Source organism: Capra hircus, chromosome 29, assembly GCF_001704415.2.
Source record: "Capra hircus breed San Clemente chromosome 29, ASM170441v1, whole genome shotgun sequence".
NCBI classification, from domain to species: domain Eukaryota; kingdom Metazoa; phylum Chordata; class Mammalia; order Artiodactyla; family Bovidae; genus Capra; species Capra hircus.
This window is the reverse complement of record NC_030836.1, coordinates 23710402-23738025: the sequence shown is the minus strand read 5'-3', so window position 1 is coordinate 23738025 and position 27624 is coordinate 23710402. Positions and strand designations below refer to the sequence as shown.

The 27624-nt window shown below is 49.7% G+C and overlaps 1 protein-coding gene across 1 annotated transcript in view; it reads left to right on the top strand.

Moving 5' to 3' along the window:
- SLC6A5 (solute carrier family 6 member 5) overlaps positions 1-27624 on the top strand; it is a 53605-nt gene that overhangs the window by 10628 nt on the left and 15353 nt on the right. The window contains exons 6-12 of the mRNA XM_018043591.1: positions 5516-5657; positions 8268-8400; positions 15718-15852; positions 17573-17676; positions 20522-20646; positions 26497-26609; positions 27356-27487. Of these exons, the coding sequence (XP_017899080.1) occupies positions 5516-5657; positions 8268-8400; positions 15718-15852; positions 17573-17676; positions 20522-20646; positions 26497-26609; positions 27356-27487 (884 nt within the window). The remainder of the gene's footprint in view (positions 1-5515; positions 5658-8267; positions 8401-15717; positions 15853-17572; positions 17677-20521; positions 20647-26496; positions 26610-27355; positions 27488-27624) is intronic.

Here is a 27624-nt window from a genome sequence, read left to right as displayed (position 1 = left end):
TTACTACACATGAACCACCATGTTAAACTCTTTAATAACTCATATTACCAATGTTAGGATGGACAACAAGCAACATATGGGTTTAATTGTTATTTCCAGTTTATAGATGAAAAATTTAGAGCACTTGAGCATAAAGCTAGCTCTGTGGTAGACCTAGGATTGGATCCCAAGTTTGCCTGCCTCCCAAGGCCAAGGTCCCAACCACTCCTTAGCCTACACAGCAGCTTCATAAATGATGTCTCTGCTATTCCTAATTAGAGCCCTATGAGTCCCAAGAGGCAGATGACACGGTCACTATGTTACAGGTGACAAAGTGGGCTCTAAGCCTCAGAGAGTGGAGTGCCCAGTCACATGTCTCCAGGCAGAGCCAGCACCAGGATTTGGGTCTCAGTGACCCCCGATTCTCTGCTCAGCCAGGGCTCCTGAAGGCTTTATTCTGTTAGCCTTGGCAGAGTGACATCTGTCCGGGTGTTTGTAGCTGAGATTCTATGGGGTTTAAAAGAAAGCTCATTTGAACAGTAGTTTTGGCTTAGTAATACCACTCCTGGGGATCTACTGTTAAAGGAAAACCAAAGACACAGGTGAGGACTATTCAAGGTTGTTTATTATAGTCACATTTATAGCCTAGGAAAGCACGGGAAACAGTAACAAAAATTCAATAATTCCATGGTTCAAATAAATTACAGTGCATTTTTAAAGACTAAAGAATACTTCATAGCCTTTAAAATTGAATATGCATAAAACATAGGGAAATCATCAGCACATCAAGTTAAATGTAAAGGCAGGATACAGATTTATAGTGTAATTTTGTTTTTACTAACAATAATGTGCTGGTAGAGAACGTATAGGAAAGAAACACACACATATTACCTGGTAGATCTGGAGCCATTCTTTTTTTTTCTTTTTCCCTAGATTTTCTATCAGGGACACGTATTTATTTTATGGTGGAGAATATATATGTATATGTATACATATACATTTATATAGTGTGTGTGTGTATTTTTACAGCAACCTGAACACAATGCCTGGGCCAGGCATGTGCATGCAGGCATTGCTGGTTTTGTGGAATTTTTTTTCTGGCTCATAATATCCCAGAGAACATGAAAGGCAGAGTGAAGACATTATACAGCAAAGCACCTTATGGTACAAACCGTAAAAACGATGCAAGCTCTGAGCAGAGAGAGAAATGAACACTTTTCATTCTATTCCCTGGAAGCATGTGGACAGGCTTAGAAGATCTTATCTCATTCTTAGCCGGTAGTTTAAAATTTTTTGTTTGCTTAAAGTGGAGGTCTCAATTTCCCCTCTCTCAATGCAACCCCTCCATCTGCTCTTTGCTGGGTTTTGTAAACTTGACCATTTTCCATGCCCAGGGACAGGCTATCCTTTGCATAAGTATTGACCCTGTGGTGTCCTAAAGTGACTTAGAAAAGGGGATGACTTGCAGAGACATAGTCAACTTTGTAGCCCCATTTTTCTGCTGGACAAGATGGGAGCTCAAGGGCTTCTGTGCTGACCCACTGGTTAAGACTCCATTCTCCTTCCTAATGCAGGGGGCACAGGTTCGATCCCTGGTCAGGGATCCTGCATGCTGCACAGTGTCACCAAAAAATAAAATAAAATAAAGGGATCCAGACAATGATGTCCCAGGCTGCCTCCCAGATGGCTGTTCTGAGAGAGGCTTGTTTTTGTTGTTCGGTCACTAAGTCTAATCCGTCTCTTTGCAACCCCATGGGCAGCAGCATGCCAGGCTTCACTGTCCTTGTTTAGGAAGTGGAAAAACTCCCTCCCCTAGTGCAGTGTTCCACAAATGACCTTCCAAGCTCATCCACCCCCTTATAACCCCGTAACCATCCTACCCTGTGATAGCAGGCAGCTGGTCCCAGGAAAACGGGATAGATTCCCTGGCCATTATGACCTTCACTTACAGCAGGAAGGGCTTTATCCCATGGCCCCTGAGCTCTGCTAGGGACACACTGCCTGGGACCCTCCTCTCCCCCCATCACTCAGATGCCAGGACCCTGGTATCTGCCCTGGCTCAGTCCACCGGAAGAGCTTGCCACACATGTCTGAGGTGTAGATTGTGAGAAAGGCTGTTTACCTTACGGACATTCAATCCTCTGGGTATTTGTAACGTTGAAGGGCTAATGCACGCCTGGCTGAGTGAGACCAGTGACTGCTTTTTGAAATTAGGAGCTAGCTGGGTCACCTAAAATGGGAATCGCATAAATACCATTTCTATTTCTAGAATGGCTTAATTTGCATTAGAACTTTAGTTCAACGATTCCTTTTCTACCTTGTCTTTCGTGTGCTCTCATTTATTCATAATTGCCCAAGTGAAGAGAATCCTTCCAACCGCTTCCAGTTCAGCGCGATCCTTATCGCGGTTCTTTGTTCAGGGTTGCTGGGCCGCAGAGCTCGCTGACGGCAGGGCCGGTCGTTCCTTTGCTGGCGGACCTGAAGGCTCAGTGCGCTGGGAAGCGCGCTCCTGCCGCCCAGTGGTGAGAAGGGATATTGCAGGAGGCCGCAGTGCCGCAGGGACGCTGTGACCTTGACTGCGGCGGTGAGTGGTAATCCAGACACGCCCAGAGACGCTCTCTAAGGAAGCTGCCCACGTGTTCCTCTGTGGCAGATTTGGAAGCAAGGGATTTTGAGTTTGCCTGTGCATTAGCGCTCTCTTCCTAAAGGGACGTAGATGGTGCTTTAATTGCCTTCATTCTGGTCCCCGCTGGGGAAAACAAATGCTTCCTTGGTAAATAGTTGATCGTTTTGAGCTCAGAATCCCCCTGAAACTGTTACTTGATCCAAGAAGATAATATTGAGCAAGAAGGCTTTTTTGAGAACTCTCAAAGTGGTGCTTCTCAAACCCCAGAGATTTTGCGGGAGGCATTTTGCAAAGTTCACAGACATTTTTGGTTGTCACAAGCGGGGCAGGGGGAAAATAAATATTCCTGACATCTAGTGGGCAGAGGCCAGCGATGTTGCTAATATAATACCCTGCGATGCTCAGGACAGTGTCCCCACCACAGAGAATTTTCTGATCCCAAGTGTCAGTAGTACTGCTGTTTAGAAAACCTGTGGTCTAAAGAATCAATCAGAGGTAAGGCGTTCTTATTGTTACAGCTTTGAATTTTATCCAGCTTTCTCAGATATTCTGGAGAGGTTGTGTGGGAGGCGTTAGATGCTTTATGGCTGGCAAGTGGAACTGAGAGATGATGCTGGGGATCAGAGATGCTCACCCCATGAAAAGGTGTATCAATGACATTTGCTTTATGGCTAAATTTTACCGGGTCCAGCTGTGTGCTAGGTGTTGCGTGCGATGGTCTCATTCATGACCTATCTCACTTAATCTGGCTCTTGGGACAGCCTTCAAACTAGACACTTTGTGATCAGAAAAACGGAGGCTTGGACAGATAAAGGAACTTGTCCAAGCTCTCAGAGCTAGTGGAATTCCTGAACCCACAGTTCCCACTTTGCTGTGCCACGGAAGACGTGCATTTGGAATCCATGCACCAGATCTAGGCTGCATGTGTTTTTTGTTTGCTTGGTCCACAGTGTGTAAAGATAATCTGGCCTTATTGCCAATATTTTGAAATGGAGAGACTCCATGGAAATATCCAGGGTTTCTGCATCTTTTATCAGAGCACCTGGAAAAGCATGGCAGGATTGGCTGGTGCAATCATCGCTCGATGTTCACGGGACTGGTTCCAGAGCGCTTTCAGATACCAAAGTCTGCAGGTGTTCCCGTGCAGGATATAAAGTGGTGCAGGACAACGAAAACAGCATCCAGCCAACCTCCACTGACATTTCAGTCTGCAGTTGGTTCAATCCAAGGATATTAAATCTGCAGATACAGAGGGAAGATCATACTCTCTGTTTTAGTTCAGTTCAGTTCAGTTGCTCAGTCGTGTCCAACTCTTTGCGACCCCTTGGACTGCAGCACGCCAGGCCTCCCTGTCCATCACCAACTCCTGGAGTTCACTCAAACTCACGTCCATCGAGTCAGTGATGCCATCCAGCCATCTCGTCCTCTGTCGTCCTCTCTGTTTATCATAACTTTGTACCCTCCAATGTATATCTTTCTCGTTTGTGTCACCAGCCTGACTCTTGAAGGTGTTTGAGTTTATGTTCCCTGCTTTCTGCTTCCCAGTAGAGTGGTTAAAAGCATGGTCTCCAGGGAGATAGTGACTGTTTGCCTCCTGATTCTGCTGTGTGACCTTGGCAAGCAACTGCCCTTCTCTGTGCCCAGTTTCTTTATTTGCAGCTGTGAGTTAAATCAGCTAAGACATGGACAGAGGAGCCTGGTAGGCTACAGTCTGTGGGGTCGCAAAGAGTCGGACACGACTGAGCGACTTCACTTCAAGACATTTAAAATAGTACATGGTTAAGTGCTGTGTGTTAGTTATTGTTAGTGTTACTTTCACATCTTTATACATTAAATATCCTTTGGCATTAATCCTGGTGGACTCTTTATCTAAAATATCAATCAAGGGATCATAGAGACATTGTAACATGACTAGAAAGACTTCAGTTTCTTCCTGTGTAAAATGAGGGTGATGATAGGCACTTCCCAGGTTTTCGGAGGCTTTTATGAGATGATAATTGGCAAAGCTTCCAGCAAGGTGCCTGACACACTGACTCATCTGGTTAGTTCCCTGACCCCACCCCAGCCTGGGTCAGGCGTTCTCAGCCTCTGCACTATTGACATGTGGGGCCTGGATAATTCTCCATCGTGGGGGTTGTCCTGTATACTGCTGGGTGTTCAGCAGCATCCTTGGACTCTGCCCACTAGATGCCAGGAGCACCCTGTTCCCTGAACAGGGACAACTGTGTCCTCAGACATTGCCAAGTGCCCCCTGGTGGACAAATTCGTCCCCAGTTGAGAAGCCCTGCTGCAGACTCATGAGCTCATGTTAGTGTGTGGAAAGCACGTGGCATGTATATTTAGGGGACCTCTGTGTGTCGGCTGTCACGCCAGGCAATGGGTTCAAGGTGAGCTTATTAGTGGGTCTTCTGTGGTAGTAGCCCTTCAGCTTTGTTGATGCCTGATTAAAATTCATTTCCACAAGCTGTTTATTCTTTGTGGAATCATAAGGATCTGGGTTTGAATCCTGCTTCTCGTTAGCTGTGTGATTTTGGTAGAATCACCTAATAACCTCTTTGAGCCTTTTTCCTCATCTTAAAGATGGAGGCAGTGGTACCCACAGCATAGGCTGCTCGGAGCCTCAGGGTAGATAACGCCTGTAAAGTGCTTAGCATGTAGAGAGCGCTCCAGAAAGAAGCGCTGTTGTTACCAGGACCAGGCACAGTTGAAGCTGGTACCAGGGGCTCCGGGACGAGTAACACACAATTTTGGGGTTCATCTGCATCCAGCTTTGCTCAGTTAATACCTTCCCAAAGTGACTGTCCAATATTTAGGAAATATTTTAGCTTTTGTCTTTAAGTTGCTGGAAAGACAAGAGTCTATTTTTTGTACAGATTTCACTGTGTTTTCATTCCATCCTCTCCTGAACAGATTCCTGTGTGATCAATGACCATCCCAAAATACAGATCAAGAACTCGACTTTCTGCATGACTGCCTATCCCAACTTGACAATGGTTAACTTCACCAGCCAGGCCAATAAAACGTTCGTCAGTGGGAGTGAAGAGTATTTCAAGTAAGATTTTTTAAAAAACACTTTCTGAGAGAAACCCAGAAAATTAGTGAATATCCAACCTGTGGACTTGAGGGATGGGCTGCCTCTCTCTGCACCCTCCTTGCCCACTGGGCCAGTGCACCAGGGCTTCCATTTTACAAGAGACGCTGGAAATCAAATATAAATTCTTATATCTCTCTCTCATTTTAAATGTTAGCAAATCAATTAAAGTGAAACACTGATGTCACATAAGATGCATAGGTCAGTAGGCCCCTCGTTTGTGGCCTCTACTTAGATAATGAGAAGTGGCCATTATATCCCTGCTGGTTTTCCCGAGTGCCTTGAATTCCTATTCCAAGTTTCCTCTCCTGTATGGACTCCGAGGGTACGTGAGCATTCCCCGTAGAACAGAAGGGGCAGTTAGGCTGAATGAGGGAAAAAATCCCCTCTACAGATAACCTCGACCAGTGAGGGTGGGCCTTGATTCACCCTGAGCATTGAGAAAGGAGCCTGACCCCATGGTTGGCTGAAATCTGATCACATAATCACGTGGTCAGGGGTATTGTCAATCTCCTCCAGGGGATCTTCCCGACCCAGGAATCAAGCCCACGTCGTTGATGTCTCCTGCGTTGGCAGGCAGGTTCTTTACTTCTAGTACCGCCTGGAACGTGGTGTGTACGGTAGAGTGAGTTGTAAATCTGCTTTTGGTGGCTTTGCGAGTCCTCTGGGACCATCTTAGTGCCCCAGAGGGACTGTTATCAAGAGCTTCTCTGGGCCCGTCCGACATCCCTTATTAAACCATGGAGTGGTTGAGAAGGCCAAGGGGCTGTGGAATCATTGATTAGATGATCTGCCATTGCAGGGTGGGGACCTGGGGGCTGGGGGACCTTTTCAGTGCTTGGGAAATACGGCCCCTGAGGTTTGGGAGCTGAGGCTGGTCCCACGCTTGGTGACTTCTAGCCTTGAGCCCAGGGGGTCCCCAGCTAGACCAGGAGGGCTGCTGGCCCCTCGGCTTCCCTCAGCAGGTCAGCACACTCAGCTGTCTGCAGCCCTCTAGAGCAGCGGTCCCCCACCTTTTGGAACCAGAGACCAGTTTTGTGGGAGACAGTTTTGGCACAGGCTTTCAGGATGATTCAAGGACATAACATTTGTCGTGCACTTCATTTCTATTGTTGGTACATCAGGTCCACCTCAGGTCATCAGACGTCAGATTCTGGAGGTTGGGAACCCTTGCTGCACAGTCTGGATGCTGGCTGGCCCTTGGCTCTGGTCACAGAAAGACCCCCCTGCCCCGCCTTCTACACACACAGGCTCCGTGACTTGATGCTGCAGAGTTGAGGGGATTGTCTTGTCTGTCGTGATGACTCATGGTCCCTGATGCAGCCTCCTGTTCCCAGGAGTGAGGGTGCCCGTTTGCCCTCTGTCCAGGGATTTGGGGGTTGCCAGACAGGCCGGGACTGCTTCAGGTGCCAGCAGCCACTACAGATGAGTGCCAGCTCACGTCCGTTTGCTGCTGGTCATCTGTCTTTGAATATGTTCCTTGAGGAAGGCCAGCTAGCCCTGCGTTTGCATTTCAGCCAACCTCAGCCCCACTCCAGTACTCTTGCCTGGAAAATCCCATGGACAGAGGAGCCTGGTAGGCTGCGGTCCATGGGGTCACGAAGAATCAGACACGACTGAGCGACTTCCCTTTCACTTTTCACTTTCATGCATTGGAGAAGGAAATGGCAACCCACTCCAGTGTTCTTGCCTGGAGAATCCCAGGGACGGGGGAGCCTAGTGGGCTGCCGTCTATGGGGTCACACAGAGTCGGACACGACTGAAGTGCCTTAGCAGCAGCAGCAGCAGCAGCCCCTGGGCAGGCTCGTCACAACCTGAACTAAAATACACAGCAGGATTTTTTATTCTTTCTGTACTGTGTTTTTTTTTTTAAAGTTATCAAAAATCTATTGGGGCGCATTCTCATAAAAGAGTAGACCAATATAAAAGCACATACAAAATCATCCTTGGCAGTTTAGAGTTTCTGTTGACGGTGTATTCTTATATAAATAATCAACCTCTGTAATGCCCGTTGGGGGAGGGGGGCTGCACCAGGACCCCCAAGGCTGTTGGATTTTTTACACTGCACCAGGGCAGCTGTTGATGATGGTGGAGCTGCTGTAGTCTTGCTCAGAGCCTGCCCAAGGCCATAATTAATTTTTTCAAGTCGAAGTATGGTTGCATCACCGCCTGTTAATTTCAGGTGCACTGCGCAGTGATTCAGTTATGCACACACACACAGATATATATTCTTTTTCAGATTCTTTCCCCTTATGGGTTATTATAAAATACTGAGTTCCCTGTGCTATACTGTAAGTCATTTAGGGCCATAATTAATTAAAAGCAGAGTAAATTCAGTTGGTCTCACCACAGACAGCTGTGGGCGGGAGCCCGATCAGCAGACCCGTCACAACCTGATCTGATCCGGCCCCTGGTGGGGAGGCTGGGGGATGCTGGGATTTTGTTCCGGGCTCCCTGGCTCTGCAGGGAAAGAAAGCCTGCAGACGGCCACCTCCCCCGCCTCCTCCTTCCCTTCCCTGCCCCCCTCCCTCCCCACCCAGCCCCCATCACTTCTCTCCTTTCAACTCGCAGGTACTTTGTGCTGAAGATTTCTGCAGGGATTGAGTATCCTGGTGAGATCAGGTGGCCACTAGCCTTCTGCCTCTTCCTGGCTTGGGTGATTGTGTATGCCTCCTTGGCGAAAGGAATCAAGACTTCAGGAAAAGTAAGAGTCTGGATTTACCCGAGAGGAAGCTCTGGGACACCCAGGGCTGGTTGTGTGGTGGAGCAGCCAAAGGACACTGGGAAGAGAGTCAGGGTCGTGGGTGTCCTTCTCCTTCTGGCCCTGAGTAGCTGTGGGGCCTTGGACAAGTGACTTCACTCCTGTCTGTAAAATGGGATAATAGCGCCTTTCTGCCCGGGAGGTTTTAAGGGTTAAATGAGACATGTTCTCAGGGCTCCTAGGGGATGTTGGGGGCTCAGTGACGGGTTTCCTCTCTTTCCTGTTGAGTCTTCCATTCAGTAGATGGGAATCCCTGTTATGCTTCAGTCTCGCTTTTTGCATCTTGGTCTGGCTGCTAGCTCAATCACTGCTCCTCCCAAGGAGCTGGAGTAAGATCAAAATTGTAAAGTGGATTCCTTCTCCCACTGTTGACCCCTCCGCGTTTCATGCCTTTCTCCTGTCCGGAGCCTAACACTCTCCCACCCCACGTGCCCCCAGCAGTAAAGGGTGATGGTCCTGCCAGCGGGATATTTTTTTTGTTGAGCACATGCTTGGCCCCTCTTGCTAGGTAATCATTTGGCTGGTCCTTTGGAGGTGGTGAAACCCCTACCCCAAGCTCAGTTCCAGGGCACAACACGCAGGCCATGTGGGTGACCTCAGGACACACTGGACCTTGTAGTAGGGTCCCAATGTTTCCCGTCATCTTCCTGCTGCTTTAGAAAAAAAAAGAAAAACATTAAATGGTTAACCGATTGCTTTGATGACAACCAATAATATTTAATTATCTTAAGAGTCATTTGCATGTTTCAGAGTGAAACCCAAACTGTCTCAAAGGCCTAAGGAATAGAATGTGATGGTGGACTCTGAGTCCATAGGCTGTTGGAGTTTGACAGGGTCCAGTTGTCTGGGTCAGGGCTTAGTGTGGTCACAATGAGAAGCAACCACTTTGGAAGGATCAGGCCTCATAGGGCCGAGGGTCTGTGCCAGCTTTCACCTGCTGGGCATGCTTCCCAGCCCCCACCAGGCCCCCACCCGACACCCCTCAGCGACACAAAGCAGTCTGTCTTCTCCCAGACACATGGACAAGATCCACGTGAGGCCTCTGGCACCCTCCATGTAATCTGGTTCCACGTGGGCCCAAACGGGGGATTCTGGCAGCTTGGTCAGGATTGCCTGAGCCAGGTGGGGCCCTTAAGTGACATCAGGTGGGGAGAGAGCCGGCCGGGGTTGTAGCCCCCCAGCCCTTCCCATGGTGTTTCTGTGTAGGGACATCTCCACTTGGGCCATGAAACCTGTCTGGGCTTCACATTTGCCCTTAGCTTTGATTTATCTCTTTGCCAGTAAGTGGAAAGCAGATTTTCTTTATCTTAGCTATTTCAGGAGCTAATGGCTTTCTCATTTCCAAAGCGAAGGCAATTGGACTGGGTGATGTCCAAGACTCGCTAGCTCTAATATGATTCTGTCAGAACACTTGCTGGCTAAGATGCAGGCACTTTTCCTCTCTGACCTCAGTTTCCCCACTCCGTAAAATGAGAGCTGGGATCACGTGAGCCCTGAGGACCCCACTGACTCTGAATGAGTATTATGAGACTGGAGCAATTGTTTTTCTAGGGCAACAGGAAAATGGGGAAAATGTTAACATGACCTTGACAGTAACGTCCCATGAGTCCCGAGGGTTTCCGAGTCTCCTCACCTTCTGTGACTTGGAACTGAGCTTCGAGTGGGAAGAAAGGGCCAGACAGGAGGTTGCCTAGCAAGAGTGACCACACCTTTGCTCAGCCAAAATCCAACTGGTAGGACCATCACTTATAGCTCTAAATGAAGAGAGGACAACTTCAACCATAATCAGAGGTCAGACCGGTCTCTAGCAGGATAGGCTAGAAGGTATGACTGGTGGGAGAAGAGGTGATGGTGAAGGGGATAACACCGCCTTCTTGGTGACCCGAGGAAGGATGGCCTGCTGGCTGTAGATTCAGACCAGCCTGAGTTCAAATCTCGTCTTTATCACTTTCTAGTCGCGTAGCTGTGGAAGAGCTATTTAACCATTGGAACCTCAGTTTCATCATCTGTAAAATGGGAATAACGGTACACACCTCATAGAGCTGTTCTAAGATTAGGTGAAAGTTGCATACCTGGCATATAGTGAGCTCTTAATTAACATTAGCTCTTTTCGTTTTTGTGGTATTGATTGATTGAGTGGGTACTGTGCCATACTGACATCTTGAAAGCAGCGGCTCTGGTGGGAAACCGGGAAGAGAAAGGAAACTTTGTTGCCAGGCAGTGTACTTTACTTAGTGCATTCAATCTCCCCAACCACCTGCTAGGTAAGGACGTTTCTTCCCATTTTACAGACAGAGAAGCTGAAGCACATCAAAGTAAATTGCCTGAGGTCATACGGCTGTTAAGAGGCAGCCCTGGGGCTTGAACCCAGGTGTTTCCCTTTAAAGCCTAGACTCTTTCCCCTGCATGACATCCTCTCCCAAGGAGAGTCTGTTAGAAATAAGGAAGTGCAGAATTCTGGACTCATCGTTTGCACTGAGGGGATAAAAGTCCCCCCACCATGAATCAGGACCCTTGCACTCCTGCCCCGTTCTGCCATGATCAGTTCTCATTGCCAGCTGGCCAAGTCCCAGGAGGCACCTTGTCCCTTCTTCCACATCTGCAAATTCAAGGGTTAAGGTATATTTTCTCTTAGACCGCTCTTTGTTTATCAGTCTGATTTTTAGGGGGATGGTGTCAGAATCAGTTCTTGGCGTGACGTAGATGTTAATCCTTGGTGCCAGATATCATGGCCGGCCTCTCTGAAATGAGGATTTTTGAGTAGCTCTCAGCAAGTAAGCTTTTCTTTTAGGTCTGCTAACTTATCTTTCTGCTTCATTGAGAAAGATTTCCAACTAGGGATCAGTAATTAATTTTTTAAAATGAGGAATACCGCCAGAAATAATGTGTCCTGATTTATTTTCCTGCCCTGGGGTGTGCAGATATTAATCATGAAGCTTTGTTTGGAAACACAGCTGCAGGTCTTCATTATAGCAGGGTGCTTTGTGATGGAGGTTCCACCAAGACTGTCATTTCTAAGCAACAGAGATGTCCTTCTTTTCTTGCAGCAAGATAAGCTCAGGTCCTCTTGTTCAGGGTCCTAGGAGATAAGAGTGGCTGGTTGCCTTCTATGAGATCTCAGTCTCCCTTTGAGCAGCTAGAATTCCTGAGTTTGGTGCGACCAGCAGGCAGCCCGAAGGTCAAATGCAGCCCATCTGACCTCCGGGGCTGCTCTGCTGGAGAGTTATGGCAAGGACGCTCGCTTAATTAGCTGGCACGGCCTTGGGAGGGAGGTGGCCTTAGCACCTGTTCAGGGCTCCCGATGTGAGGACGATGCTGCCAGGTGTCAGGCCAGCAGGCTCGGATCAACCCGTCATTGTCACTCCCGCCAAGTATAATTCATTACTGTTCAAGTTTAATGCCTCTGGCAGTCCATCCTAAAATAGGTGCGTTCTGAAGTCCCCACGACACAAGAAAACTAGCTGTGATAAAACCTCCAAGGACACCTGACTCACATTGGAGGCATCCCCAGGATTTAGACATGAAACTGTGCACCCTTTCAGATCACGGGCAGTCCCCATCAACAACCTGAGTGCATCATTCCACACACCAGGGCCTGATCTGGTGAGGCGGACAAGTGCCTAGTGTGTGAAATTTAAGGCAGTGTTCACTCTCAGGTTCCTGCACATGCAGGGTGGGCCGGTGAGAATGAGTGTGTCCTTAAATTGAGGCAAGGGTGTTCCCTTGCCTCACCCGAGTCCCTGCCTCTCATATCTCTGATCTGATGGCTCAAGGACTGGCATTGAAAGGAAGGAAATAGGTTTTGGAGTTAGAAAATGTCAAGTCTGGATCTTGGCTCCAGCTGGAAGACCTTGTATGAGATATTTAACCCTTGAGCGAGCCTTAACCTGAGCTTCAGTTTTCTCCTCTGTAAAATGGGACTGCAAAGAGCTGACCCATGGCGGGAACTCCAGAAACGGTTGTGCCCAAACCATCTCCAGCAATCAAACGGGAGCAGAGTCTCAGGCGTTTAGACCGGTGCTCGTCTTGGGGTCTTCCTCCTGCTAGCCCCCACTGTTTGCATCATCTCCCCCTCTCCCCCTCCCATCCGCACCTCGCACCAGCCCCACGTGATCAGGAGGTGAGAAGGATACTCCTTAATTGTCACCCTGCCCCTTCCGTCTTGGGGTGTGGAGGTCAGACTGCTCAGGGCCCCGCTGGCCCCTGTAGCAATCCTCCCCTCAGCCCCATCTGACAGGTGGAGGACAGCCTGGGTCGTCCTACGCGAGTGATTTTCTCCTGAGACATCAGATGCCTTTGAGTTTCCCTCTGTGTGTGGAAGGGGAAGGAGAGAAGCAAGTTTGGGGGGATAGGAGGGAGCAGGCCACCCCCTCACTGTCCCTGGTAATGCTAGTGCCTCGGGGCAAGGACAGACGATGGACCATTGTCACGGGGGAGGGAAGAGGCCCCTGGTGGGTGGTGGAAGCTGTGTGGAGACAAGGAGACCAGCCCACGCCTGGTCTACAGACAGGAAGACTTTGGTCTTGACAAGTAATTGGGTTTAGAAAGTGAAAGTGGCTGAGTCGTGTCCTACTCTTTGCGACCCTATGGACTACACAGTCCATGGGATTCTCCAGGCCAGAATACTGGAATGGGTAGCCTTTCCCTTCTCCAGGGGATCTTCCCAACCCATGGATCGAATTGTGTTTAGAGGAAGAAACACTTCCTCTTCTTTCCTTGACCTGCAGCCTGTCCCATTCAGCCGAGGGCACCTCTGCCCATCAGCTGCTGAGGCCAGAACCTTTGGGGTCACCTTGAAATCCTCCCTGCCTGTCTCTCTCATGCCACATGAAATCGGTCAGCAAGTCCTGCTGCACAGCATATCTGGTTTCTGACCATTTGTCCTGGCTCCTCTGAAATGCCCTGGGTGGACCCACTGCTGTCTTCTGCCTGGATTGCAGCCATAACCTCCTAACTGCTCCCCCTGCAGTAAAAACTCAACGTAGCCTCCGGGTGACACTTAAAATATTAGATTGTGTCACTGCCCCAATCCTCCCTATCTTCACCCTCGCGCCTCCAGGCCCTACAAGGTATGGCCCATCCCTGCCCACCTCCCCTCCCCCGACCTCCTCTCCCACTGTACTCCTGGCACACTGGCCACCTGGCTGCTCCTAGAAGGTCGGCACACTCCCTTCTTAGGGTCTTTACTCCTGCGGGTCCCTCTGTCTGGAATGTTCTCCCGGATATCCAGTTGGCTCACTGTCACTTCCTTCAAGTCCTGGGCAACTTCTCAAAGAGGTCTTCCCTGTCCACCCTTTAATATGGCCGTCTTCCCAGCCGACCTCCCCAGCGTGTGCCTGGAATGTATTAGATGCTCAAAAATATGTGTCCAAATGTACACATATGTGTGTATTTATTGAAGAACTAGGTCACCTTGAGAGTTTTATCTTTATCTCAAACTGTCTCCAAGCCGTCCTTCCTAAGTCCTTGGGTGCGGTCTCGTCCCCTGATATCCCAGTGGCTGCTGGCTGGAGCCTCCTGGCAGGCCCTGGGGTCTGCGCAGCCAGTGCATGAGGAGGGGGGCTCTGTCTCCCTCCTGGGGGCAGGCCAGGGGTGCCCAGGAAGGCAGACTGTGGGTGGGCACAGAGGGGCTCTGAGCCCACGGTGCCTAGTCTGTGCCCCCTCCCAGTCATGGGTGAGGGAGGCCTGGGTGGTCAGGGATGGGCGCTGGACCTCATCCTTCCAAGTGTGGTCTGATGCACTTTGGGATGCAACCCGCTCGTGACCTGAGGGTTGCCGGGGTCGTTAAATTCAGGACTGGTGAGTCGTAAGCAAGATGCAAGTGGCACTTCTGTTTCCAGGGCCCCCAGGCCTGTTCTGCGTTTGTCTGGGTTGTCCCACCCTGCTCTTCTAAAGCCCCATGAGGAATATGCAGTCGTTATCACCACTTTGCCCATGTGGACACTCAGGCTCAGGGAGGTTGAGTCACTTCACCAGGCGGCCCAGCTCGTAAATGGTGCAGCTGGGACTTGAGCTCGGGGAGTGCAGAGTCAGAGCTCTCCCAGCCCGCTCTGCTCTCATCTACTGGGTCCTGGTCCCAAGCCCGTCCTCCACTCCGAGATCTGGCCGACAGAGAAGGAAGGTGCTTCCTCCTCGTCCCTGTTCAACCACAGCCCCCAAATTCTGTTGGTATTATTTCCCAGATGTTTCTTCGCTCTGCTGCTTCCCATTGTTCCGAGCCCAGGCGCCTCCTTTGGCTGGGACGCAGGGCCTCCCCGACCTGGCCCATGGGTCCAGCACCCCTCGGCTCTTAGCCTCAGCTGCGTGCTGTGCTCCCAGTGAGTTTAGGGCCTGGCTCTCACCCCTGCCTTGCTCCCTTTCTTCCCTCACCTTCCCGCTGGGCGTCGCCTCCTTCACGTTGCACTCGGCCTCTAAGATCCAGCCCGTGTGTCATCTCCATGCATCTTCTCAGAACTCCCGGGTGGGGCTCAGTTCCCCACCCTGGACTCCACAGTGTCCTGTTTGGAACTGCTTAGCCATTATTCAGACGTTGGCTCTGGGTCTCCTAGGTTGAGTTCCTTCATCTTTATGCATCTAGGACCTGGCACAACTCCCAGGTCATAGTAGGCCCATGATAAATGCTTGTTGAACTTAACTGCATTTAATAACCATCTGTCACTAATCACGTGCTATTCTTGAGGCCCATTTAATCCTCACAATTATTGTTTTTTAAGAAAGATGCTATTATCCCATTTACAGATGCAGAAATTAAGATTCAGAGAACCAAATAGCTTGTCTAAAGTCTCATAGCTACTCAGTGCCAGAAGGGCAATTTCATTTAAACCGAAATATACCAAATTCTAAGATCATGCTTCTTTCATGTCACTGGGCTGCCTCAGTTAGTGAGTGTGCATAAATAAGGATGGAAAACTTAAGCTAAATAAATTAATCTCTAATGGTGGGATTCGGGGCCTCAAGCTGAGGGTGAGCTAGGTGTTCAGGAGGAAGAGGGCATAGAACGCTTCTCGCTCAGTCGGTTCTCAGGGAGTTAGCCACTTGTGAATCACCCTCACAGCCTTGGATGTCCCCCTCGAGACTTTATTTCTAGCTCTCACTGACTCACCTTTGGTCTCAGTGTCTTTACTGTGTCCCCCATCCTGGAAGAGTTTGGGGGAAAATAGTCCGTGAGGCGCCCGTGTCCAGATGGAGATCACACTCTGCCTCTTTGCTGCGCCTCCGCTCACTGCTGCCCCCCCCCCCCCCCCGTGGTGGTTTCTGCAGGTGGTGTACTTCACAGCCACCTTCCCGTACGTTGTGCTCGTGATCCTTCTCATCCGAGGCGTCACCCTGCCTGGAGCCGGCGCTGGGATTTGGTACTTCATCACGCCAAAGTGGGAGAAACTCACAGACGCCACGGTGGGCCTCCGATTTCATTCATCAAGCGCCTATCATCGTAACAGCACATGGGGTTGGGTCCCACTCTGGGACTTGGTTTAGCAGAAGGGGTCAGACCTCCTCTTCCTCGGGCAGCTCACTGTTAGCCTTTACAAGCTCCTGATGATTTTGAAATGTTATGTACTCAGGAAGTTTTTAATGAGAAAATGGGGGTTTCAGATTCCTGGAACAGTTGTCTTACATCTGCGGTTGCTGTGGAGGTTGAAAGGAAGAAGGAAATTCCCTTAATAGCTTTGGGTTGCCTCATGCCCCTTATCTGCTGCTAATTATAGTGTGTTGGAAATGGGTTTTGCTGGTTGGAAAATAATAGCACTTAGACAAACTGCAAGCAGTTATAATTTAAAGGGCTCAGATAGATTTATAAGAGCCAGCAGACACTTATACTTTCTGTTGGCATATTCAGTACAGGCATATCTTCCTCTAAAATCCCCTAGAACTCCATGTGAAGGGGTGATTGTTTAATAAGAAATGCATTTTCTCTCCTTAAAGAAAATTCTGCTTTTCCAGAAGATTTTAAGAAAGCAGAGCTAGAATTGAGTTTGCACACAAAGAAAAACCTCCAGATAATGGCAGCTTAAACAAGAGTTTATTTTACTTGGAGGTACTACAGCAGTCTAGTGGTAGACAGTCAGACACTGGTTGGGTGGCTCCGTAGTGTCCCAGGCTCCTTTTTGCCCCACCATCCTCAGGGAATAGCTGCCATTTGGCTGCCAGAGCTCCAGCCATCACGTCAGCATTCCAAGTAGCACAAAATATTGAGGGAAGGGAGAGAACACCTTCCTTCTCTCTTTAAAAAGAGAGAAAGCCCGGAAGTTCGATATAACACTTGATTTTTCTCATCATTGGCCAGAAACGAAGTCAGATATCTTCTCTCCGGTGTGCCTCCCCTTGATTCCGGGAGATGGTCATTTGGCTGGATGTATGGCTGCCTTAAATAAAACCGCAGTTTGTTACCAAGGAGCGTGAGAGAATAGAGGCTGGGGTAGGCACAGACTTTTTGACAGCACATACCTTGCATATGTTGAGCACAACTTAAAAGCCAGAGTTAATTTATAAAAATGATAGGAAGTCATTATCAAATCATGTAAATCTCTAGCTCAAACTCTTGAGTTGCCTTCTGGAGTTTTATGAGGACGATTAAATTGCCAAGACAAGCGAGAGGTGCTGTCAGGCAGGTTCAAGGAGGTGGCACTGCAAACTCCATTGTGTGGTGGCAATGGAACATGCTTTGCTTCGATGGGGTGGGCTACAGAATTTCAAATTTTTAGCAAATTGTCATCTGTGAGAATGTCAGCCGTAAAAAGTTTTGCTTTTGTATCCCTGAATATTTTTGCTTTTGCAAATTGTTTCTTATTTTGAGACATTTTCTAACTGAAGAAAGGGCTTTCCCCTTCTGTATAGTTTTATATGGTAGGGCTTGCCAGCATGAAATGTATACATTGCTTACCGAGTTCCTCTCCTTTGATTAGAATGGAGTTAGGGTCTCCCAGCTCAGTCACTGCCTCTTCGGTTTCCAGTGCAAATGACTGCGTATGTTTCCCACTTATGTTGGTGCCAAAGTCATCCTGTCCTGATTGCCTCCCTGCCTCTCAAGCCTCCGACCATGTGGCATTGGGAACCTCCCCTGCCCCAGACCAGCCTCCTTCAGTGACCTTGAATCTTCCCCTTTTTTGCCTCCCAGGTGTGGAAAGACGCTGCCACTCAGATTTTCTTCTCTTTATCTGCTGCATGGGGAGGCCTGATCACTCTCTCTTCTTACAACAAATTCCACAACAACTGCTACAGGTATGTGGAGGCACGTCCAGCCCCAGAGGTGGCTGGTGAGCGGGATTAGGGCCTGGGGACAGAGCCTTGGGCTGAGCTACCACATGCCTGAGGCCACATCCTCACATTTCACCTGAGACAGGGCCAGACAGCTGTCTCTGGAGTGGAGGAAACGCCCTGCTAAGGCTGAGCTGCTGGCTGCTGGTGGCCTGGCCTGGCCCCCAACTTGCACCCTGATTCTGACCCTTGGGATGGAACTAAATTTCTCTGGAGGTGCTGTCCCACTGGCTGTGTCCTGGGATAGTCATTTGTGAGCTCTCTAGTCCATGGAGACAGCTGTATGGCAGTAGTTGATGAAGTATGGTCATACGTCCACTTGATAGACATTTTTCTGGTGAGCCCTATGAGAAACGCAGTGTGGTATAGTCGAAGAAGTACCATGGTGGTGGCTGTGTTAATTAACTCAATAGTGGGAGCCCTGTTTCATGCATATGTTTATCAAATCATCACATTACATACCTTAAATATGTTAAAATATATTACACTTTTATTTGTCCGTTAAACCCAAAGTTATGCAAACTTTGAGTCCCCTCCCAGGTTTAAGAAACAGAACATCAGAAGGTGCTGGGCATTGGGAATCTACATTTCCAGACAGGATCCTCAGGTGGTGCTGGTGCACGGTGGCACTTGGATGGGGGGATATTAGGGGGCTCTGGAACCCCGAAGACATGAGACAGTCCGTACAGCCCCTGGAGGAGGTGACATCTGATAGTTAAATCTGTCTCTGACAAGCAGTAAGAGGATAAGGTTTGTTCTCTTAAAGGGCTGATTAAAAAAAAAAGGAAAGAAGCTTGGAGTCAGACAGACTTGCGTTTATATTATGACTTCACCATTTATTAAGACTCCAAGACATGGGTAAGAAACTTCATTTCCATGAATCCATTTTCTAATCTGTAAAATGCAGATTATAATACTTTGTTGAGGGTAAGAGATATTGTATACAAAATTCTCATGGCAATATTTTACACACAATAGGAGCTCAGTAAATAGCAGTAGCCATCATGATTATTTTTAATCATGCTCGAGCTCTTTCGTGAACCAAGAGGAAGAGATGACATGAAAGCTGTAGCCTAGGTTTGCTGGGATGGCCTCACACAAGTGCCATCTCTGTGGGCCAGATTTCAACAGGAGGAGGGCATATCTGCAGGTGGGGCTGAGTGGGGCTGGGGGTGACGGAGATACAGGGGGAGCAGGCTGACGGCACCGCTGCAGGGCTGGGCTCATGGGGACGAGAAGGACTTGGGGCCTGAGAATCGGCTGAGGAGAGAGCCTTTGTGTTAGTCTCTGGGGGGCTGTTGTAACAAATAGCGCAGAGTGAGTGACCTAAACAATAGAAATTAACTTCCCCAGCATCTGGAGGCCATAAGTCCAAGATCAAGAGGTCAACAGGATGACGTCTTCTGAGGCCTCCCTGCTAGGCTTGCGGCCGGCCGTCTTCTCCCTGAGTATCTTATCTGGTCTTCCTGCTCATGCGCACCCTTATCTCCTCTGCTTATTGGGGCCTCCGTCATATTGGATTAGCACCCACTCTCATGACTTCCTCTTACCCTAATTACCTGGTTAAAGACCCTGTTTTCAAATACAGTCACATTCTGAGGAACTGGGAATAGTGACTTCCACACACACATTTGGGAGCCTGCAGTTCAGCCCGTAACACCTGGTATGCCAGACTAAGGAGTTTGAGTTTCTTTGGTCATAGCTGCTTACTGACTTACGATGCATGAGAATCAACCTGAGCACCCTCAAAGGGGTGAGCGTGGCTCTGTGTTGTGTTAGAAATGAGGCTTTGTGGTGTGGCTGAGGGGCAGGAAGACTGGGTTCAAACTGGAACTTACCGTTGATGAGCCCATTACCTTCCCCTGGGTCTCAGTTTCCCCATCGGTAAAAGGCCCTGGTGCTGGGAAAGACTGAAGGTGGGAGGAGAAGGGGATGACAGAGGATGAGACGGTAGGATGGCATCACCAACTGGATGGACGTGAGTTTGAGCAAGCTCCGGGAGTTGGTGATGGACAGGGAAGCCTGGCGTGCTGCAGTCCATGGGGTCACAAAGAGTCAGACACTACTGAGGACTGAACTGAAACCAAAGGGCTGGATGAGGCAGATGGTGTCCTGAGCCCTTGCTTCCTGCCAGGCTGTGTGTGGCCCAGGCCTCGTCTGGTTCTATCCTCACAAGCTGTGAGCGAGGTGGGGTCACTGCCGCCATCTAAATTAGGAGTGGAAAGAAAGAGACTTGGTCAAGATCATGCCTCTGACAGTGGAGAGGGCCAGGACTGGAATTTGGCCCCATGGCTCCATCTAGCTGCGACCCTTCTTTTGGGTCTAGGATGCAGCCTAGGAACTGCAGCCGCATGGCCAGCAGAGGGCGCTGCCTCCAAGCTGCTGGCCTCTCTCCTCCCCTCCAGGCTTGCCCATTTAAGCCTGTGTGCAGGAACCCCAGGCTGTTCTAAGGTTTGGTGGCATTGGGTGGTCCCGCTGCCTTCTCTCATACGTGGTTCCTGTCCCAGATTCTGCAAAAGGCCCCCAACCCTTCAATTTCTGCTCTGATGGACAGACTTACTCTGCCACTGCCAGCAGGGGAGACCTGCTTCGAAGCAGAGCTTTGTTCTGGTGCTTATACACTCAGCCCAAGGGAGCCTGTGGTCAGGCTGTTTCCTCGAGAATAAGAGAGAGCAAGACCAGCCTACAGCGAGCACCTGTTTAGAAATGGGCGTAGGCACAGGTATCCACCGACACACTCGTGTGTCCCTCCCCTGTCCCTTCCTCCATACAAAGCACAGCTGATGACGGACCTGTCCCTTCCCCCCAGGGACACGCTAATTGTCACCTGCACCAACAGTGCCACGAGCATCTTCGCCGGCTTCGTCATCTTCTCAGTCATCGGCTTCATGGCTAACGAACGCAAGGTGAACATCGAGAATGTGGCCGACCAAGGTACCGTGCGGCCGTCGCCCTGCTGTTGTGGGCCAGGTCCCACTTCGCATCCTGAGCTGCTCACTTGTGCTGCTGTGCTAGGAAGCTGTCCTTCTGGGGCGGGCTGGAGAGGGCGCAGCCTCGGTCCCTCTTTGTGGAGGGGCCCGGAACAGCTGAAGCGGCCGGTCCTTACCTAGAGGGGTGGCTATAAAAGCCCTTTCCTGCTTCCCTCTCCTCTCTCTCTCTTTTAAAAAATATTTATTTATTTGTGCCAGGTCTCAATTGTGGTATCCAGGGTCTTCATTATACCACGCAGACTTAGTTGACCCATGGTGTGTGGGATCTTTGTTCCCCAACCAGGGACTGAACCCACGTCCCCTGCATTACCAGGCTGATTTGTAACCTCTAGGCCACCAGGAAAATCCCAGTCCCTCTCCTCTTTTAGCTAAGCTCTAACCTATGTAAGGTCTCTACCTGTTAGGCATATGTAGAGGATTTTCTAAGCCAACCCGCGCTCCTGCAGCTGGTGTGGCCTCAGCCGGCCGCAGGGTGGCATCCCTTGCCAAGGGCTCTGCAGGCACTGAGCTAATGCTTATTAATAAGAGCGGCCTTCTGCTGACGAAGCACAGGTTGTAAGGTCTGACATGCTCTCAGGGACTTCTGCTTAGTTAGCGATGCGGACCTGTGGTGTTTTCCCCAGCGGGTGGAAAGGCTGGACGGTGTAGGGAGGGATGTGGGATAAATGCTTACTCTCTGCCCAGGTGATCCTTCTGTTAATGGGTAACACTTGCGTGGTCTCTGTGGCGTGTACAGAGGGCTATCATTTTTTAAAATCTCATTTAATCCATATTTCTAGCACAGTATTTTGTAGAGAGATGTAATACTTTTACTGAACTTTTTATTTCCACCCAGCCTCATTCTATGCAGGATTTGTGTATTGAGCGGGTTTTGGTGATGAAGGGATTTCATGGTGGCATCGTCTGTCACTGGGGTCACCCTCTGATCAGGCATTTAGGAGATGCCTCGGGGTCAGGACCGCGGCTGGGGCCATGGCCGGGGCGGAGTGGACAGGACTGTCTGTGGGCTCTAGACCGCCCAGACTGTGGGCCTGTCTTGTGGCTTCTCTGGGCAGTTGTCTTTCTTCAAGGAGCTCACTCCAGACCTCAGATAATGGCTCAGACGGCAGCACGGGAGAGAACTGAGCCTCAGCTCTCCTCTGTGGTGGGCTGCTGTCTCCCTGCGAATAGGGACTCACCACTTCAGTGGTGCTGATAGCACGCTGTGAGCCTCCAAGAGTTAGAGAACCAGCTTGTTCCTGGGGGATCGGGGGTAGTTCTCTCTCCCTGGAGAGACTGTTGAACCCCCAGGGATTTTGGTCCTGCAGCAGTGCACTAAATTAAAGGTCCCAGAGCTGAGCCAATGCCCTTCCCTGGTTGAAGAGTTTAAAACTCCTGGGGAGAAGGGGCGTGGCAGGGGTGGGGGATACGCGGGTGGGGAGAGAACTGAAGGCTTTGTCTTCAGGGTGCCTGTGACACCCAGCTGTCTGTATTTCCTGCCAGCAGGGTACCTGTGACACCCAGCTGTCTGTATTTCCTGCCAGCAGGGTACCTGGAGCAGCTGGGTCCTACCCCACTTTCGGGCAGGTCTGAGGTGTTTTGTTATTCTTGAGACATTACTGAGCTGTGAACCAGTGAACCAGTTGAACCAGTGGCTGAGTGGTCAGAGATAGTGATTCCTGAGACATGGCTGTGTTAATTTATTCTTCCAAGTGCTTTCCTACCCCAGGAAAGGGATGTGGGGCACAAGTTGCTAAAACCCAAATAAATTTTTATTTTCCTTTATGTACAAAGCATCACACAAATGGTCCGGGTTTCCCTCTAGAATTTGCCCTTTCTGGACTTTTCTCATTTCCTCTGATTCTAACAGGGAGAAGAGCTCTTCTCATGGATTCTAACATGTTGTGTTCATACAGTGGACCCTTGAACAACGCAGATAGATCTCAGATACGGGAGTTAGGGGTGCCGAACCTCTGAGCAGTCAAAAATCCAAGTTATAATTTATCAGTCAGTCCTTTGTAGATACAATTCCTCTGAATCTGAGATTGCTTTGCATCCATGGATTCGCCCAACTGTGGACTGTCTTATATTTACTACTGAGAAAAATCCATGAATGGAGCCTCGCAGTTCAAACCTGTGTTGCTCAAGGGGCAGCTGTACTTGGCAGTTTCTCATTGTTACCAGCAGACCCACCAGAAGTGGGTCTCATCCCCCACGGGGGAGAGGCAGGGGCCCTTGAAGTCTTCTCTCAGACCCATGGGCAGCTAACCCTGCTCATTTGAACTCACATACTTTATTGTATGTGATTTGCAGGCTGTCTGATTTCCTCTGGTATAATGGGGGCCCTGCAGAATACAGGACAGAGGTTTGGGGTCAGGCCTGCATTAGGTGCCAGCCCCATGCCCTCCTTGCTAGGTGACACTGGCAGTGAACGTTGAGTTCATCTGTGCTGATCCGGCGTTAGTAACTGTGCTTTGATATTCAGCCCAAAGCTGGTTCTCTCTAATGACCTAACAGTAGAGCATTTTATTTAGAGCTTCCTTTTAAGAGAGGCTCAAAGTCACTACCTCAAATCTTGGCTGTATCAGACTGAGGGTGACTGAGGGTGGATTGGTATGAGACCAGGCCGTCTTCTGCTCTTACGATGGGCACAGGGAAGGGGGCATGGTCTTCTCAGGCGTCGACTTCAGAAAAGCAGCTTCCTGGGAAGTCAGCCTGTTAGAGGCATCTCCCAGCCATCTTCACAGCTCCCTGGGGAGTGCTGACTCACCGTCAGAATCCTGCCCAGAGCGCTGCCCAGATGCTCACCCACCTGCAACAGGGCTGGATCAGACGCAGCAGGGGAGCACAGTGCGTGTAGATTTCCGGGGCCTGCGTGGTAACTCCCCGGTAACCAGGCCACTGGGAAGTGCCGCCCTGGCTCCCTCGCCTGCTCATAGTACAGAAAGCCTGCTGATTGAGATGAAGGGACCATCCCACCATCTGTCTGTCACCTGGAAGCCAGAGCTTCCAAAGGCACAGGGTTCAGCGCTGCCTCCTCTGAGGACGCATACATGTGCAGCAGGTAACCAGCAGAGTGAGCACTCCCCGTGGCTGCAGGCCATGCTGGCTCCAGAGCCCCTGGTTCTGTCTGCAGCGGCTCTCTAGGACCAAGGAGGCTGTCACTGTAGGTCTCTGGGGCCCTGCCCGAGTAGCTGGCCTGCCGAGCCCCTTTGGGCCCCGTTCATGGGAAGAGCCCTGAGTGAAGGGCTGTGGAGAGAACTCAGTAAGCACAGACCATTATTCTGAGCCCTTCACTAGTATCAGTACACTTAACGTTACAGAGATTCCCTGCAGGTGAGTGAAATTAAAGTTGCTCAGTCTTCTCCGACTCTTTGCGACCCCCACGGACCATACAGTCCATGGAATTCTCCAGGCCAGAATACTGGAGTGGGTAGCCTTTCCCTTCTCCAGGGGATCTTCCCAACCCGGGGATTGAACCCAGGTCTCCCGCATTGCAGGCGGATTCTTTACCAGCTGAGCCACAAGGGAAGCCCTAAGGGTAGGTACTATTATTAAGGTGAGGTGAAGTCGCTCAGTCGTGTCCGACTCTTTGCGACCCCATGGACTGTAGCCTACCAGCCTTCTCCATCCATGGGATTCTCCGGGCAAGAATACTGGAGTGGGTTACCATTTCCTTCTCCAGGGGATCTTCCCGACCCAGGGATCGAACCTGGGTCTCCCACATTGGAGGCAGACGCTTTAACCTCTGAGCCACCTATTATCCCCATTGTATGGATAAGGAAACTGAAGTGTGTCCGGAGTCTTACCCAAGTCTTATCTAAAGTCCTGCAGCTAGAAAGAGGCAGAGTGAGTCTCCTCGTCCCGGGGGCAGGGGAGCCTGCTCTCCAGCTCCTGGGCTTTGCTGAAAGTGGCAGGACTCTGCCTCTGTCAGACACACTGGCCTCACCCAGGGAAAACTCCGCTGTGGCTCAGGCAGTCCCTCTTCCTGGACTCTGCAGAATATTATAAACATATATTTAAAAAATCCACTCGCTAGCCATCTTGGATAAACGGAGTTTTCTGAAATGATGCCTTTACCCTGTGTAGTAGGGAGGCCACCAAAATAGAAACAGGCCAGGTATTTGGAAATCCTTCTCCACCCTGAAAAGGCAGTAATGTCCAAATGGCTGGAATCCTGTTAAAGCAATCAGCCGAGGTCCTCCGGCAGTGGCCATTTTAAGGCCTTCTTGTCCACTTTAGGAGCCTGAACTGAACTGGCCTCCTTGCTGTGCTGCATTTGAGACCAGTTTTGAACTGCAGCTTAATACTGAGTTTTCTTTTATGGTTCACCCAGGGAGTCTTCAGAGGCTATTTCTACTGTCTGTTCAATAAATGCATCAAGTGAGGGTATCTTAGGCATTCCAGGCTTTATATTTTAAATACCCAAAGCCCTAGGCAACATTAGGAGCTAACAATCTGATAAATTCTAGTTTGAAAAAAGGGCTGTTATGACTGAGTTATAAAAACTCCAGGTGCTGCGATTTCTGGCTTCCAGACGTGCCCTGGCTGTGGATTACTCAACATTCCCTGGTCTCTGCCCATTATCATGTAGGTTTCTACTTACAGGGAAATTCACAACTGCCGCGTCTTTAACCATCTTCCCAGTGAGGCCATGAGGCAGGTAGGAACGGCTGGCAGGGTTTTAGCAGAGAAAAACGCAGCTCAGACATCCTCTATCAAGACCACACTCGATATTCTTGGGAAGACCCAGATCAGAGCTGCTAATTTCCAAGTTCCTTGTCTGCTCCTAAGAGCTAATATTCTGAGAGTGTTGTTGATGTGTGAGGCACTGGTCTCAGTGCTTTCCCTGCACATCCTCATCTGTTCGTCATGACTGTCCTATTATGAAGAACTATTGTTATCCCCATTTTACAGATAGGCAAGATTGAGGCTTATAGCAATGAACTAACTTCTCTAGGGCTGCACAGTTAACAAGTCATGGAGTCTGAATTTGGACCCTGAACTGTCTAGCCATTAGAGCCCAAACTCTCTTAACTTTTGTGTTTCCCTCATCCCTATCTAATTACCTGTGGACTGATACAGCCCCACGTTTACCAAGCCTTTGTAGGGCAAGATCCTAAAAGCATTAGACTGATTCACATTTTGTATACATGGCTTTGCCTGGAGGAGTGACTAAGAAGAAGGGTAGCAAAAGGGGGAAATGATGTCATTCTGGGAATGTTTAACCCTGATAGCAGGGTTTCTGAATCTCAGCACGCTTGGATAAATCTTTGCTGTGGGGGCTGTGCATTGAAGGATGTTTAGCAGCATCTGGCCTCTACACACTAGACCCCAGTAATCATCCTCCAAGACATCCTGGTTATGAGAATCAAAAATCCTGGTTATGAGAATAAAAATGTTTCTAGACATTGCCGTATATGCTCTGGGGAGCAAAATCTCCACTGTTCTAGAGGGTAATATTACATCCTTCCTCAACCCATTAATATAGACATGGAGGTTTTTGTGTTTATTTGCATGGGACACAGCCTGGCCGTAGTGTTGGGTTGGCCCTGAGTTTCTGCTTTGCCACTCTTTTTGAGCCTCTCCTATGAGTTTCCTGAGATGTGGACCTAATTCCTCTGGTCCTTCCCTTCAATTAGTTTGAGGTCTAATTGGGGAAATGGATGAAGAGGAGTGAAAACATAGGACACAGAAGGAGCAGCTTCTCTTGTAAATGACTCAGGACTGCCATGGAGAGAGGATCCTGTGGGCTTCCAGGAAGAGGGGTCTTGGAGCTGGACCTGCCTGGAGTCATCTGTCTTGTTCTTTCCAGGACCAGGTATTGCATTCGTGGTTTACCCAGAGGCCTTAACCAGGCTGCCCCTCTCTCCCTTCTGGGCCATCATCTTTTTCCTGATGCTCCTCACTCTTGGACTTGACACTATGGTGAGTGTCCCATTTTGACCTCTGCTCCAGTCCTCCTTCTGAAGACCCCTCTCCTGGGGCTCTGTAATCCAGCCTGTGGCAGGGTTTGGGGGTAGCATTATCTCAGTGTTTCCTGAAGTGATGGGTAGGGATGGTGAGGTACCTGGCCAAAGCTCAGGATAACCTTGCATTCGTGGGTGACTTAGGTGATGGTGCAAAGGAGCTGTGCTCTCTCCCTTTCCTTTTTCCATGCGAGTTTTACTTATGTTCTTCCTGCTTTGGTGTCCTTTTGCCAAAGCGATTTCTGTGGGGCCACATAAGGGAGAATAATGTGAAGTCAATTTTAGGGAAATTGCTCTGGGGCTGAGACTACTACAAATCATGCTGACAGGTGCTCAGAGTTTAGTAGTTGGGTGCAAGGAGGGTTTTTTTCCCTCAAGTGGAAGATCAAATGCGATGTAAATGGGAGGAGAGGAATTTACATCTCATGAATACAAAGAGAAGCTTAAAGTGTCCTAGTGGATGGATGTGAGTGCAGTCTCTGGGGGCTGGAGACATAGCTCTAAGGTTCACATCCTGCTTAGATTCCGCTTGTTGACCTTGTGGGTTGGACCCCAGCAAGATTCTTTAGACTCATCAAGGGAAAGCAACCCCGAAGAGCAATCCTCATACCAGTGCCACTTGGCCTGGTGGGAGACACAGAGGACTCTTTTGAGCCTGTGGGGCTGGGCAGCGTCTCAGGCGTCCCTTCTCTGGCATCATTCCAGTTCGCTACCATCGAAACCATCGTGACCTCCATCTCGGACGAGTTCCCCAAGTACCTGCGCACTCACAAGCCGGTCTTTACTCTGGGCTGCTGCGTCTGTTTCTTCATCATGGGCTTCCCAATGATCACTCAGGTAGGACGCCTGCTGGGCACAGGCTTAGGATGGGGGCATGTTGCAGGTGGGGCTGATGGCTTTTCCGTCTCTTTGCTCTTAACTCCCAGACCTTAGAATAACAGCCAAACCATTGCCATTTCCAAGCAGATGGCACC